The 14,816-nt window shown below is 46.6% G+C and overlaps 1 protein-coding gene across 1 annotated transcript in view; it reads left to right on the forward strand.

Annotated features, from left to right (window-relative positions):
• NSD2 (nuclear receptor binding SET domain protein 2) overlaps positions 1-14,816 on the forward strand; it is a 68,605-nt gene that overhangs the window by 13,925 nt on the left and 39,864 nt on the right. Inside the window, exons 2-3 of the mRNA XM_083151292.1 lie at positions 2,525-3,103; positions 13,122-13,281. Coding sequence (XP_083007418.1) covers positions 2,585-3,103; positions 13,122-13,281 — 679 coding nt within the window. The 5' untranslated portion in view covers positions 2,525-2,584. The remainder of the gene's footprint in view (positions 1-2,524; positions 3,104-13,121; positions 13,282-14,816) is intronic.

Below are 14,816 nucleotides of genomic sequence, written 5' to 3' on the forward strand. Positions count from 1 at the left end.
AGTTTGCCACAAATAGCCATTTATTTGACATACTATTTTTTACTTGGATCTGCACATGATTGGATTCATTTACATCTTTGTTTGGTAAATCCCATTGAAAGTTGACTGTACAGATGTTGACCCATCGGAATTATTTATACTTATACTTCTTGCGTAATAATAATGCTGAGAGGTTGGACGGACTATTTTAAAGTAGTCTTATTTCATGGGGTCCCTTTCTCTGCACTACACAGTGCACAGAGACCAATGATGTGGCCAACTCCTTGTATGTATTTTGACCATTTCATCCATGTAAGTTTAATTTATATAGCGCACTTTCTCCAACGGGACTCAAGGTGCTTTACAGACATTGGGGCAGATGTATTAAGCCTGGTGAAGAGATAAAGTGGAAGGAGATAACGCACGGGCCAATAAACTCCCAACTGTCATATTTCAAACACAGCTGATTGGCTGGTGCTTTATCTCCTTCCACGTTAACTCCAGTTTATCTCTTTGCCAAGCTTAATACATCTGCCCCAATATAACAATGCACATAATACAGAGGATGTAGGTAGTACAGTAACAGACAAGTCACAGACAAAAGAAACCCTTAAGCACTGATGAGCATAATGCAGGAGTGGTGCAGCATTTTGGATGACAAATGGTGCTTTTAGCCAATCGGCTCCTGTAAGGTTTTGAAAAATGACAGTTGTGAGCTGATTGGCTGGAGCATAGCTAATGTTAATACGTGTCTGTTTATGTTCTCACACCATTCATTTTGCCTTTTGTATCACTTTCTGGTTGTTTGTTTTATTATGAGCAAAACTGTTAAGCTGGCCAAAGACTTGTCCGATTTTGGCCACTTTTCACAATTCGACGAATTGGATGAAAAGTGACCGAATCGTAGGTGTTTGACATCAGATCCAATGTGTGGTGCGCATCATAGTCGGACCTGCGGCGCAAAGGGCCTGTCGGATTGGACCGCCTCCGGCAGCGGCGAAAGGGCATCACATTCTCCCGGGTGGTTTAAGGGAAATCTTATGTGACTTCTCCCTCTGAGAAGTCGTATAAGTGTAAACGTTATTGTTTTGTGTTGTAAACTAAACTGTTTTATCTGCTCTTTACATGTTATACTCTTAAGCTGTATACACACGGTGCGATTTGGTCGCTGAGCGATTTTGGCTTAAAATCGCTGAGCAATATATTGCTCAGTGTACTTGCAATAGTGTTCCTTGTAGGAACTAGGGGGGGCGAACTGGGCCTGGCGACGTCACTGTTTTGGGCGGTCCCGGCCCGCCAACGTCACAAAAGGTGTGTGCCTGCACCGTGACGAAAAGGGCCCGGATGCTGCCGTCAATGAAAGGGGCGGGCCCGGCCGCCGTCGTTACTGAAGGGGGTGTGCCCGGCCACCCTGAAGGCTCTACTCTGCCAGGGAAGCACCGGGCATCGCTATCTACAGCGGCGTCGGGCTACCCCGGTCACATCAGAGGGGTCAGACGCAGGCTGTTTTAGCGGGGCTCTGCCAGAGGGGCAGGGCGTATTTTGCCCTTTAAAAAATGGGCAGGGCACAGTGCCCCGCTAAAACAGCCTAGCGGGAGCACTACAGCAATATATTGCTCCGTGAACGGTTTTCATCAGCGACCAGCGATTTTTCGCTGAAAATTGCAAGCTATTCTGTCTCAACCTCATTTTGGCTAGAAATCTCTGGTGCACAGTGCATTGTGCACCAGCGGCCAGCAATTTTTAGCTATAATCAGAGGAGCGTGCTCCAGCGACCATGAAGGGCTGGCAGCGGGAGGTGGGTACGACATGTAATTTGTGTAGGGTTACCACCTCATCCCTTTAATTCTGGACACATATTAATTACACAGGCCTTCTCACTAGATCGCTTAGAAAATGCCCCTACATCGCTCTGTGCGTAGTGGGGATAGCAACGCATGTCACTATCTCCCAGCGATTCATTCAGCATGCTGGATGAATCTCATTAGATTGATGGTCAGGGCCAGTGTTCTCATGGTCTCCTTTTACCTCATTTGTACTGGTTCTGTTTATTTACAGCAGGAATGGGGAACCTTCGGCCCTCCAGCTGTTGTTGAACTGCACATCCCAGCATGCCCTACTACAGTTTTGCTATTCGCACATACTAAAACTGTTGCAGGGCGTGCTGGGATGTGTAGTTCAGCAACATCTGGAGGGCCGAAGCTTCCCCGTCCCTGATTTACAGCATGATTTTATATGGTTTTGTTGGACTGGTTTGTTCCTTTTAACTGTTCTACATGACCTGTCCGGCGCTGTGTTATTTGTAGGGCTTTACAAATAGATGATTTGCATCAGAATAGAAACCAAAAGATTATGTAGTATCAAATCAGCGCTATATGAAATATTGAATGCTATGAGGTCCTTCACAGCAGAAAAGGCTGCAGGGGAAATATTTTCCGGCGTTGCTTTGTACAGACGTGTTTCATAGATATGAATGCACCACAACTTCTGTAGTGTTTCACATTTCATGTATTAAAGATTTCTTCCCCCTCATTTTTTTTTACAGTAGCGTAAGGCCGGGCACATACTTCCAGTTTCTCTACAGAATTTGCAGCAATTTGGCAAAATGAAGCAAGTTCCTCACATAATTTCGAACCCGGCTGTGAAGCCCTCAACCCCTGAAGTGAGCCGCGAATGTTCAGTGTTCCTGGGCCGGGCACCCATCTCTGAGGGGGTTATACAAAAGCTAAACGGTCATGACACACTGCCGTTCCTCCCAGCCGACAAACTGAAAGACCTGACTTCTCGGGTGTTCAACGGAGAGTCAGGCGCTCAAGAAGCGAAAGTGCGGATCGATGCCCAGGAAATACAAGGCATCGCAACGCCGCCCAACACTACTCCCACTAAGAACGGGTCTCCAGAAATAAAGCTGAAAATCACCAAGACCTACATGAATGGTAAACCCCTGTTTGAGTCTTCTATATGTGGCGAACAGGGTGAAGAGGCCCCTAAGCTCGAGGAACCGAGCGAAAACAAAAGCAAGAAAGGCCGGAAAAGGAAAAATATCAAGTTAGAGTCTAATGAGGATAAACCTGGAGGTGAAACGCCAACAAATTCGTGTTCTGCTGAATCGTCTGAAGTTCAGGTAATTAACAAAAGTTAAACTTTTTTTTTTATTTATTTTTTTGATATCTCAAAACAAAATTTAGCAACCAACGTCAACCCTTTGAGTGCCAAGTGAATTTGTCAAAATAGGTGTGAAAATTGCCAAACTAAAATGTATTCATCAAAATGACCTGTAATGTAATATATATATATTTTACCGGAAATCTTTTTTTTTTTTTTTTTCTTACACATTTTTTTTTAAATTTGAATTTCTATAACTTAAGTGATGTTGGCATTTTTTGCGGATATTTTGAACATCTCTCAGATGTTGGCACTCAAAGGGTTAAAATAAAAGGTGCTTTTTCATGTAAGATACCTTCAACAGAACATGAGATATTGGTCAGTGTATTTACATTCGCTTTATCAGACAAAATGAGACCATGTAGTAGGCTGTACACGTTCTTAAATTAAAACATAATTGTTTTACACACGCATACACACACACACACGGGGACACTGCTGACCCCGGGGCGGGACGTGGGACCTCCCCCCCCCCCCAAAAATGGGACAGTTGGGAGATATGCAAACAGGCTGTAGTCACGATGACTACACAACAGTTTCCGTATCCTAAACTGGTTCTAATGCTACCCAAAGCATTTTAATTGTGTTGACATTAAAACTTTTAAATATGCCTGTAAATTGACCTGTTTAAAGTTCAGGCCGCACAGTTTTGATGACAATACACTAGGGCGAGTTATTGCATGCTAGCCTTGTATGTGATACCACGACAACTCCCTGTTGGCTGAATCGCGTGCAATACATTGTATGCTCTCATTTTGCGTGCACGGTCACATGTGATTCCATTCACCGCTTTGGTGCGCATAAAACCTTATTGGACTGCTTCCATATCTGATACTCGATTTTCCTTGTTTCTGTGCTGATGCTTTGTATGTTAAAACAGCTGGAGATAAACTGGTAGATTGGGGTATTGCAGGGTTGTATTGTGTCCAGTTTTGGGACTGAACAAGGTAATTTATTTAAACTTCTCATACATCTATAGATTTATTGTCAGATCTGGCTATTTGGAACATAAACCTGTTCATACCTGATTGTCAGTGCTCCAGCATTTCCAAGCAAATGGTCAACTGTCCTTTGCAAATGGCCGCACTTCTGAGGGCTCTAATGGGTGCGAGCTGAAATACCGGATGTGCCCGAGCAGAGCTACAATTAAATAGCTCCGTTAGACGCCCTCTAGTGATGAACCACACACACACACACACACACGCACATTTGAATACACCCCTAAACCTGTTCTTACGGCCATAGTTTACAACTCATTGACCTTTCTCTTTCGTCCAGTCCGGTGACACAGCTTCACGATGGGATGTAGGAGGGTCCGCAGGAGCCAGGCACCTATGCTTCTAATTCTTTGGGAGCAGGCTCCTCCCTACTGCATCCCATAATGCTCCAGTTAGTTTTAGGTGCCCACAGGAGTGGGTGCTATGCGCTGCAGCTGCGTTTTTTCTTTGGATTTTTTTCAGATTAGTTAGGCTTTTTATTATTTTATTAATGCACTAGCTAGAGCAGGTTTGCCAGTGTGTCGCTTCTCACAGAAGTGTACACACACTGAGAGCGCAGCAGAGGCTGACAGAAGCGCGTCCTGTCAGCTCTCTGTGTGCAGAGGGACACCTTTTTATTCCCTCTGCACAGCGCTTAGTCTCTTTAGGATAGAGACTTTCCTGGGCCCCGGGGGTGTCCTAACCGGCTCCTTGCAGAAGGGGGTCGTGGGGGAAGGACCCCCCGCGATGGCGCCCGCCATCTTGAAGGGTTTAGGGACGGAAATCCCGCCAGGGAAGTGAAGTCCCTTACAGGAGTCCGGCGCTGCTGGACAACTCCATTGTGGTCCCACTGAGGGAGGTACAAGGAGGTGAAAGAGACAACTGCGGGAGCGGCCAAGGGGGGAGAAATGCACCAGATGGGCTGGTCATCTGCTGAGGCAGAGACTTGGTCTCTTCCTGCTCTGTGTTTGGCGCCTTTTTCACCGTGCTGCGGAGCTGACGGTGATTTTACACAGACTCCAGTCTCTTCACAGAAGCGATTCCCTCGCTGATCGCTGACAGGATTACCAGCTCAGATAAGTACACTGATACATTGCTCTGTGCGGTGCCTGTTCATTTTGCATTGTGTTATATACATGGCTGAGGGTTTTACTTCTGCTGCTTTGGAGGAGGGAGCGCTGGACATGTTTAGTTACTGTAAAAAGTTTGATGCTAAATTTACATGTGAACATGAGGATCAGGGGGATTTATGCCAGGCCTGTGAAGCTGTTCCCTGTTTGTCACGCGCCCCCAGACCAGAGATAGCTGAACCTGTGTGGGCTTTGGCTCTGGGCAGATCTATGAATGCTCTTACTGAGGCTTTGAATAGGCAGAAGGATTCTTTGATAGGGTCTCCTGGCCACTTTACTTCGTCTCAGGTGTCTGGGGGGTCACTTATCCCGGCTCAGGGGGACCCCATTTTGCTGCAAGCTATGCAGGATACTGCTCAGGGAGTTCATAAAATGACTGCCCTGATGGAGCAGTTTACAAAATTCTTTGTTTACACCACCTATTATTCAGGATTTGGATGATGATGGTGGGTGTGATGAGAACTGGAGTTGGGACATGAGTGATGAAGCTGAGGCTTTGACTTCAGGCATTGAGGATTTGATTGTGGCTGTTAAGCAGACCTTGAATCTTGCAGAGGAGGAAAAGACTCCTGTCTCTTGTGTGTTTAAAAAGAGTTGCAGAGACCCTGTGTGTTTCCCCTCTGATGAGGGAATGTCATCTCTTTTAAATGAAGCAGGTAAAACTCCTGATAAGAGATTGTTGATGGCAAAGAGGTATGCAAATATGTACCCTATGCCAGAGGAGCATACCAAATTATGGGGAAAAGCCCCATTAGTGGATGCATCAGTTGCTAGACTGTCTAAAGCCACTGCCTTGCCGGTCCACAGTGTCTGTGACTTCAGTGTCTGCGAGAAGGGCTCTTTGGCTCAAGGCTTGGGAAGCTGATACTGAGTCTAAAAAGTCCCTTGAAAACTTGCCTTTCAAGGGGGAGTTATTGTTTGGCTCGGAGCTGGAAGCCATTATCAAGCAGGCTACTGGGGGCAGGAGTACGTTTCTTCCCACCACTTCCAAAAGTTCAGGCTCCAAGTTTGGAGTTTTCAAGCCGTCCTTTCGGCCACCATTTCGGGGCGGGGCGTCCAACAGAGGACAGTCCGGCCTTGGCAGATTTCAGGCCAGCAGAGGAAAGGTTTCCAGAGGCCGCTTTGGTGCCTTTACAAAAAAGCATGCAGCCAAAGGGGATGACAAGTCCTCTGCATGACGGGGCGGGGACTCCCCTTTCTGGGCTCAGAGTGGGGGGTCGCCTTCTACATTTTCAAGACAGGTGGAGAGAATCCATAGTGGATTCTTGGGTCCTTTCCATCATTTCCGAAGGTTACCGGATAAATCTCAGGGGCACGCCACCCAAGAGATTTCTCCCTACACCCTTGCCGCGGTCAGCGTCACTGAGGTCCGCTCTGTTGGGAGCAGCTGTGGCTCTCAAAGAAAAGGGGGTACTTGTGTAGTTTCACGGCGCCAGCATGGCGCCATGCGTCTGAGTCCCCTTGCGGGCTCAGTGGCTCGCTACGCTCGCCACTCTATCTAAAATCAACTCCATGCCAACATGGATAGTGGGGGTATGAACTATCCATGTTGGCATGGAGTTAAGTTAGTTTATTTTAGATAGTTTGCAGAGCGTAGAAACCGGAAGTAGCACGGCGCCGTGAAACTACACAAGTACCGAAAAGGGAGTGGTAATTCCGGTTCCCCAGGAAGAGAGAAAACAAGAGTTTTATTCAATTCTGTTCCTTGTCCCCAAGCCAGACGGGTGTTTCAGACCCATACTAAATTTAAAATCTTTAAATCTCCACTTGTGGGTAGATCACTTCCGAATGGAGTCCCTGCATTCTGTGCTCCTGAGCATAGAACCGGGAGAGTTCCTGGCATCGGTCGATATTCAGGATGCATATCTCCATGTGCCCATCTTCAAGGGTCACCAAGCTCTCCTAAGGTTTGCAATTGGAGAAGACCATTGGCAGTTTCAGGCACTGCCGTTTGGTTTGGCAACGGCTCCGAGAGTTTTCACAAAGGTGATGGCGGTCATGGCTGCAGCTCTCCGTCTAAGGGGAATAGTAATTATTCCTTATTTGGACGACCTTTTATTCAAGGCGGAGTCGGCGGGAAAACTTCAGGAACACCTGAGTGTTGCGACGCAGTTCTTGCAGGAACAGGGTTGGGTGCTAAACCTTCCCAAGTCACATCTAATACCCACACAGAGTCTGCAGTTCCTAGGGGTTATCTTGGACACCTTCACAGGGTGTTCTTGCCTCACCCCAAAGCGGTGGAGATTCGGCAGATGGTACTGACAATTCTCCGGGCCCCTGCACCGACGGTGTGGCAGAAAGTAAGGCTGCTGGGCAAAATGGTAGCAACCTTCGAGACGCTGCAGTTTGCCAGATTCCATTCAAGCTCCTTCCAATGGAACATACTAGAATGCTGGTCCGGCAATGCCAAGACAATGAAACAGGAGAGGCTGATCTTGTCTCAGGAAGCAAGAATATCCCTGGAATGGTGGACGGATATAGAGACCCTGCAGATGGGGCGGTCCCTTTGCTCATGGGATTGGTTGGTCATCACGACGGATGCCAGTCTCAGGGGCTGGGGGGCAGTAGTGCTTCACCTGAGATTGCAGGGCCTTTGGTCAGTGGAGGAATCCAGTCTTCCCATAAATATACTGGAACTGAGAGCAGTATGGAATGCCTTGTGCCAAGCAGAGGAATTTCTGAAGGGTTTACCAGTACGAGTGTAATCAGACAATGCCACTGAAGTGGCATACTTAAATCACCAGGGCGGTACTCGGAGCATGATGGCGATGGCAGAGATTGTGAAGATCTTCACCTGGGCGGAGGTTCAGGTTCCAGCACTGTCAGCTGTTTTCATTCCGGGGATCTGGAATGTGGAGGCGGACTACCTCAGCAGGGCGGACCTGCTGAAGGGGGAGTGGTCACTCCATCGGGACGTGTTTCAGAAGATGGGGACTGCCAGACATAGATCTTATGGCGTCCAGGACCAATTGTCAAGTATTGAGATTTTGTTCGCGATCGAGGGATCCGTTGGCTTGGGCAGTGGATGCCATGACAGTTCCTTGGTCTTTCCGTCTGGTCTACATTTTCCCCCCGTTCCGAATGATCTCGAGGGTGTTGAAGAGGATAAAAAACCAGAGGGTACCGGCCATTCTGGTTGCACCAGATTGGCCCAGGAGGTCATGGTACTCAGACATACTGAAATTATCGACGGAATCGTGGCGACTTCCTCTTCAGCCGGACTTGTTAAGCCAAGGGCCGTTTCTGCACCAGGACCTAGCTCGTTTAAATTTGACGGCGTAGCGTATGAATCCTCCTTATTGAGAAAGAAGGGGTTTTCAGAAGAGGTCATACAGACCATGCTAAGGGCCAGAAAACCGGTGTCTGCGGCCAATTACCACAGGGTGTGGAGGATCTACATCAGGTGGTGCGAAAGGCAGAGAGTTCATACCTCCAGGTTTAAGGTAGCAAGGCTACTGAAGTTTTTACAGGATGGATTGTCGTCTGGGTTAAGTTTGCAGTCTCTGAAAGTGCAAATTTCGGCACTTTCCATTTTTATTTCAAAAGAGAGTGGCTCTGTTGCCGGAGGTACAAACCTTTTTACAGGGGGTGGCCAGGATTAAGCCTCCTTACAAGCAGCCAGTTGCACCGTGGGACTTGTCTCATGTTTTGTCCATGCTGCAGAAACCCCCTTTTGAGCCACTGAGATCGGCTGATCTCAAGTACCTTACCTGGAAGCTTACCTTTTTATTGGCCATTGCTTCGGCTAGACGTGTGTCAGAATTGGATGCTCTGTCTTGCAAATCACCATTTCTGATTGTTCATGATGACAGGGCTGTACTAAGGACCGTACCAAAATTTTTACCTAAAGTGGTTTCCTCTTTTCATTTGAATCAGGACATTGTACTCCCGTTTTTTTTCCCCGCCTGAGGGAACGAGAAATAGGGACAGTTTGAAAAAGTTGGATGTGGTTCGCGCATTGCGAATCTATATCAGTAGAGTAAAGGATGTTCGCAAATCAGATTTGCTGTTGGTTTTGTACGATGTACATAAGATTGGGTGGCCAGCTTCAAAGCAGACTATAGCCCGCTGGTTGAGATCAACTATTGCATTTGCCTACTGTAAGGCAGGTAGACCTGTGCCATCTCGCATAAACGCCCATACTATGAGGTCAGTTGCTTCGTCGTGGGCGGTGAGGCATGGGGCCACAGCGGAGCAGTTGTGCAGGGCAGCCACCTGGTCCTCTGTTCACACCTTTACAAAATTCTACAGGTTTCATGAGTTCGCGTCGGAGGACGCTTCTTTTGGACGGGCAGTGATGAGAACTGGCAGTCTGAGCGTACCCTCCCAAAGGACCGGCTCATGAACGTCCCATCGTGAAGCTGTGTCACCGGACTGGACGAAAGAGAAAGGGGATTTTTGTAAGAACTTACTGTTCTAACCCCTTTCTCTGAGTCCAGTCCGGTGACACAGCGATCCCTCCCTAACGCTCAGTAAGTTGTACCGTTCATGGTTGCCATGTTATGTGTTATAAGTTGCATATATGATGTTCATGCATTGTACCCGTGTGTGTGCTGTTGAAGTTTAACTGAAGCATTATGGGATGCAGTAGGGAGGAGCCTGCTCCCAAAGCATTAGAAGCATAGGTGCCTGGCTCCTGCGGACCCTGCTACATCCCATCGTGAAGCTGTGTCACCGGACTGGACTCAGAGAAACGGGTTCGAACGGTAAGTTCTTACAAAAATCCCCTTTTCATACAATTGAAAGAACGGTCTCCTTATGCAAACTGACCTAATTCATCATGACGTGTTCAATAAGGAAATAACCAAATAGCTTTTATACAGGTTTATAAACACAGGAGATTGAGGAAAAGACGTTAGTTAAATGCATAACACAACCCTGTAATTGTACCTGGCGCATTAGGAGCACATTCATTACCATATCTCCAAGCCAACCTGTGGCGTAATGCACAATGTACTCCACGAGCGTCCCCTTTTTAGCTGCGGCATTTCCCTAGCGTTAATGCTTATTAGCACTGCTGGCAATGTCGGGATAGATGGGAGCTGCCATATGCCGTAGTGCGTGATTTGAGAGAGCTGCCGCAGGACCTGTCCGTGCTCTAGAATTGCCTCTTTAAATCTAATGTGTAGTGCTGGCCCTAGTAAATCACAGGCTAGTGCTTTTGCCATAGTGTGTAGCAAGTACTTGTCGGGAACTGTAGTGTGTGTGTGCGTGCAGGTCTGCATTTTTAATAGGCTTTAATTATTGCACCTTTTAATTGGTGCCTGTTAAACACAGGACCTTCCATTGGCTGATTCCTGCTAGTACTTTTCTCTGGTAACAGTGTGATATTGCCTGTCCCTGGCCTCATTGATGTCCTGCACTAGAAGAAGTATAGATGATAAACCAGCAGTTTTTATTTTCCCTGTATGATTATAATATAATCCTATAATCACACGGGCAGCGGTCCGCTGGCAGCAGATGACATATTCAGGTCACACGGGAGTGGTGGAAAAGCAAGCAAGCTGTCTTTACCCTGATATCATATAGGTATTTCACAGGGGCGGGTTTCTAACCAGTTGGCTAATTTTTAGGATACTGGAGTCTTGTGCTACCCGACATCAGCTGTGGTATAAAAGTACTTGTGCAACCTTGTCAATGGGGCTTGAGGGTTTAAGTCTGGGGTGTTGGACAAATCCAAAACCAGCCCAGCCAAAGCACCCCAAGGCATCACACTAGTGAAGTACAGGTAGTATATCCCTTTTACCCAAATATCCCTTATCCAAATTATCCCTCATCCATAGTTTACAGCACTATTGGGGGCATGGTATGTAACTGGCACTAAATATGTGCAAGAAAATGATTGCTTGGCAAATTCAGTGTCTGGGATTGTACGCAAACTTTGTTTCATGTTTTGAAACCTTGTTTTATGCTAAAATTAAATATATTAGTGTGTGTGTTTCATGTGTTTGGGGTGTTCATACAACATAAATGCTAGAGACATCCAAAAAGCTTCTGGTCCCGAGCATTTTGGATAAGGGATACTCAACCTGTATTAGTGTTGGATTGCTAAGTGCAGCTACTGCATGTGTTCTAGATGTGCGACATGTAACCTGCTGTATATAAAAACAAACCATGCGAGTGCTATACGGTGCTGAAATAAGTGTTTTATTGTGATGTTCTGCAGCAGCCCGTTCACAGCCATTTAGGGGGCCCCACACGACACAACCTCACCCCACAACGTACTATATAAATTTATGGGACTTGCGTTAATTGTGCCTTATTTAATGCTAAGATTCCTACTCTTGGAGATATTCAATCACCGGCGAGCATCTCCCGTCGGGCCCTATTCAGGGCTGTCTTCCCCGACTGCATTGAGCAGGATATCTCGGCAAAACGAGCCCAACATCACAAGCTGTTGGACTCGTTCTGCCGGGAAGTGACGAGCTGCCAGCTGCAGCTCGCCTCTTCCCGGCCGCAAATCGCGGCCACGCCCCCTTCTGCAGGCCGGACATTGATTTCCGCCTGCATGTTCTGAGAACGGGACTGGGTCACGGCGGTCGAGCAAGCTCGACTGTCGTGATCCTCGCATTGAATACCCCCCTTTAAAATCATGAGGGCCAGGTGAGGAGGGGTGCTACTCTAGGCTGAAGCTGAAAGTGCCTCATGCGATCAGGTGTAAATAAAGATTAACAATAATGTATAGAACATTGTGAAGAAAAATTAATGTTCACCGCTAACTCTCCACTGGTATACCAATGCCCTACCTTTGGGAGGGTTAACATGGTGTCCGCACATTAATCTAACCCTCACTACCTGATTCGTGTCACCTTTTGAGTTTGCTTCTTTCCCTAAATGTTTCCAGGGACGCTGCTACTTGTAACTGTGACATTGGCCCACATTCAGATCTGATCGCAGTACAAATTTGTTCTCAAAATGGGTGGGTTGTGTTGAAACGGAAATGTAGATTGCAGTGTCAAAATAATGCAGCCAGTATTTACCCTGCACAGAAACAAAATAACTCACACAAATCTAACTCTCTCTATATATGTTACATCTGCCCCACCTGCAGTGCACATGGTTGTACCCATTTTGAGAACAAATTTGTACTGCGATCAGATCTGCATAAGGGCCATTGTGTAGAGCTCAATTACATTTATAATGGAATAAACGGTCTAATGAATAAGTAGTGAAAACAAAGTGTGCAAAAAATCTGTTTTTTGCAGTACGTGTTCGTATTGGGGAAACCAGGACGTTATAACATAACCATTCATAGTTGGGTTTCTTGGTAACATTAGAATGTTTGCACAATTGGTGAGCTAGCTACACCGGTGGTTCTAAACGTCGAACCTCAAGTACCGCCAGCGGTGCACGTTTTGCACGTAGTGTATTCTGTACTAGTTAAACGCCTGTCCAAATGTTGGCTTCTGCAATGTACTTTCACTCTGAGCTGTGACAGTTTTTAGCTCAAGCTCTCCTCCCCACCCTCAGTCCCTAGCTGCTCCTACATCCAATCTCTGTCTTCACAGCTCCCTCTGTTCATATCCAGCAAGTTTGAAACAGATCAGTGTCCCTGCAAAAATTGTTTTCATTTTGTTAGGACACAAAGGAGTAACTTGGCCTGTCGAGGTGGTCACTGTTGGTACTTCATCTCAAAGAGGTGAGGAGTAGTTGGCCTTTTCGATAATCTAATAGATACTGTGGAATGTTTATTTCGAAGTAAGTGTCTACAGAAGAATGAAGAAAAAAAAGTAGACTGTGATGGAGGTTATATCACGCACAATTGAGTATTGCACCGTGAAATTACTGTAATGTGTTTATTTGCTTTTTCATACGTAAATGCTAAACTTGAATATTTTTTTTTTTCCCCTTTCCCCCACTGTTCCTAAAGGCTCTTTCAGATTTAGAAACCTCAGAACTCAAAGAGCCCGAAGAAACGCCATATAAGTTCTCAGTCGGAGATTTAGTATGGTCAAAGGTCTCTGGTTATCCATGGTGGCCGTGCATGGTGACATCTGACCCCGTCCTGCACAGCCACACGCAGATCAAGGGTATGTCGTGCTCGTTAATATGTACTAAAGGTCAATCTGGACTGATACCCTTAGGGAAGGCATGTCCAAACTATGGCCCTCCTGCTGTTGTGAAACTACAAGTCCCATCATGCCTTGCCACCGTTTTGCTATTAGGGAATGCTAAAGCTATGGCAAGGCATACTGGGATGTGTAGTTTAACAGCTGGAGGGCCACGGTTTGAACATGCCCTGCCTTATGGTTATTTATATAGCTATGGGTGATGGGATGTATGTATGAGAAAAATGAAACTAACTGAAACAAACAACTTTTATACAACCCTGGTGTGTGCGGATGATTCGCCGTTAGCTGAAAAGTGCTCGCACCTCCATAAGAGTGCGCGCAATTTTCAGCCTATTCAGCCCAGCGAAGGGTGCGTGAAAACGGCACACGAACGGCAACTCGCACCCTTCGGGATTAATGGGGTGGACACCTATGTGTTCTGTGAGACCTAAAGCACGGTCCTGAAGAAGCATGTTTGCGAAGCATACGCAGAACGATGTACCACTGTGTGGGCACCCTCCTGCTTCCCTTCCCCGATTTGATGCATTTTGATTTATGTTTAGCTTAAATTAGCAGCGTTACCCACGGACGCCAGTCGACACTGGGTCCGAGCTACCAGAGCGGTGGTGTGTGTGGCGCCCATCACTGTCTGTCTACTGGTATCGGAGCGGATAGGGCATCGGTGGTATCATACTTGCCTAACCCCGATCCCCTTCCCGGATCCAGAGGCACGCACGGCCGACTGTCTCCCCGTGAGCGGCTGAGAGTGACACAGCGTCAGAAATACCATCCGCACGCTGCACCCGACCGGCTCAGAGAATCTCAGCGGTCTGTGCAGGTACGCATCACTTGCCCCCACCAAGGGCTGTGGTGCAGTACGCATTGCCCGATACTGTATACCTAACTATTAACAGCCACTCGCTACATTGTAGCCATACAATCTATGTGCCATACTACCGTGATATACACACTGACAGACTCCACAAGGGAGCCAATCTGATCATAATTTGTGAAAGGGTAGGAACAAATAAGGCTGCAATATACAAATCTTTGTGTAACGTTTGCTGCTAAAAAACTGATATATATAGTGTGGAAACAGTGTGGAGCGGAACCACAGTGCTAGGATCAAGTATCCTTTTTAACCACTGTCCTTGTCATTTTGTGTAATTTTTATGTCAATATTTCGCAACGTTTTATTAAGATATCAATAAAAGTTAATTTTTACTTGACACTCTTTCCTTCTTTTGAAAAATTGTCTTGCCTTGTGTCCGATGGTAGCACCCCCTACAGAAATTTATCAGTAAAAGAATCCCAATAAAATTGGTGTACGTCTTGAAAGGGGTCCCTTGAAAAAAAACACATTAAATGTAGTATCTCCAGTGCGACTGGCACCATTCCTGTTTTTTGTGAGACCTAAAGCTGCCTTGGGAGTCGCTTAGCCTTGCAGGAAAACATACCATCTATGGCTCCTGACAAGTCTTACGCACAGGTTGGGACAATGTAATGGCAGATCT

Source organism: Crinia signifera, chromosome 1 (genome assembly GCF_055691185.1).
Source record: "Crinia signifera chromosome 1, ASM5569118v1, whole genome shotgun sequence".
NCBI classification, from domain to species: domain Eukaryota; kingdom Metazoa; phylum Chordata; class Amphibia; order Anura; family Myobatrachidae; genus Crinia; species Crinia signifera.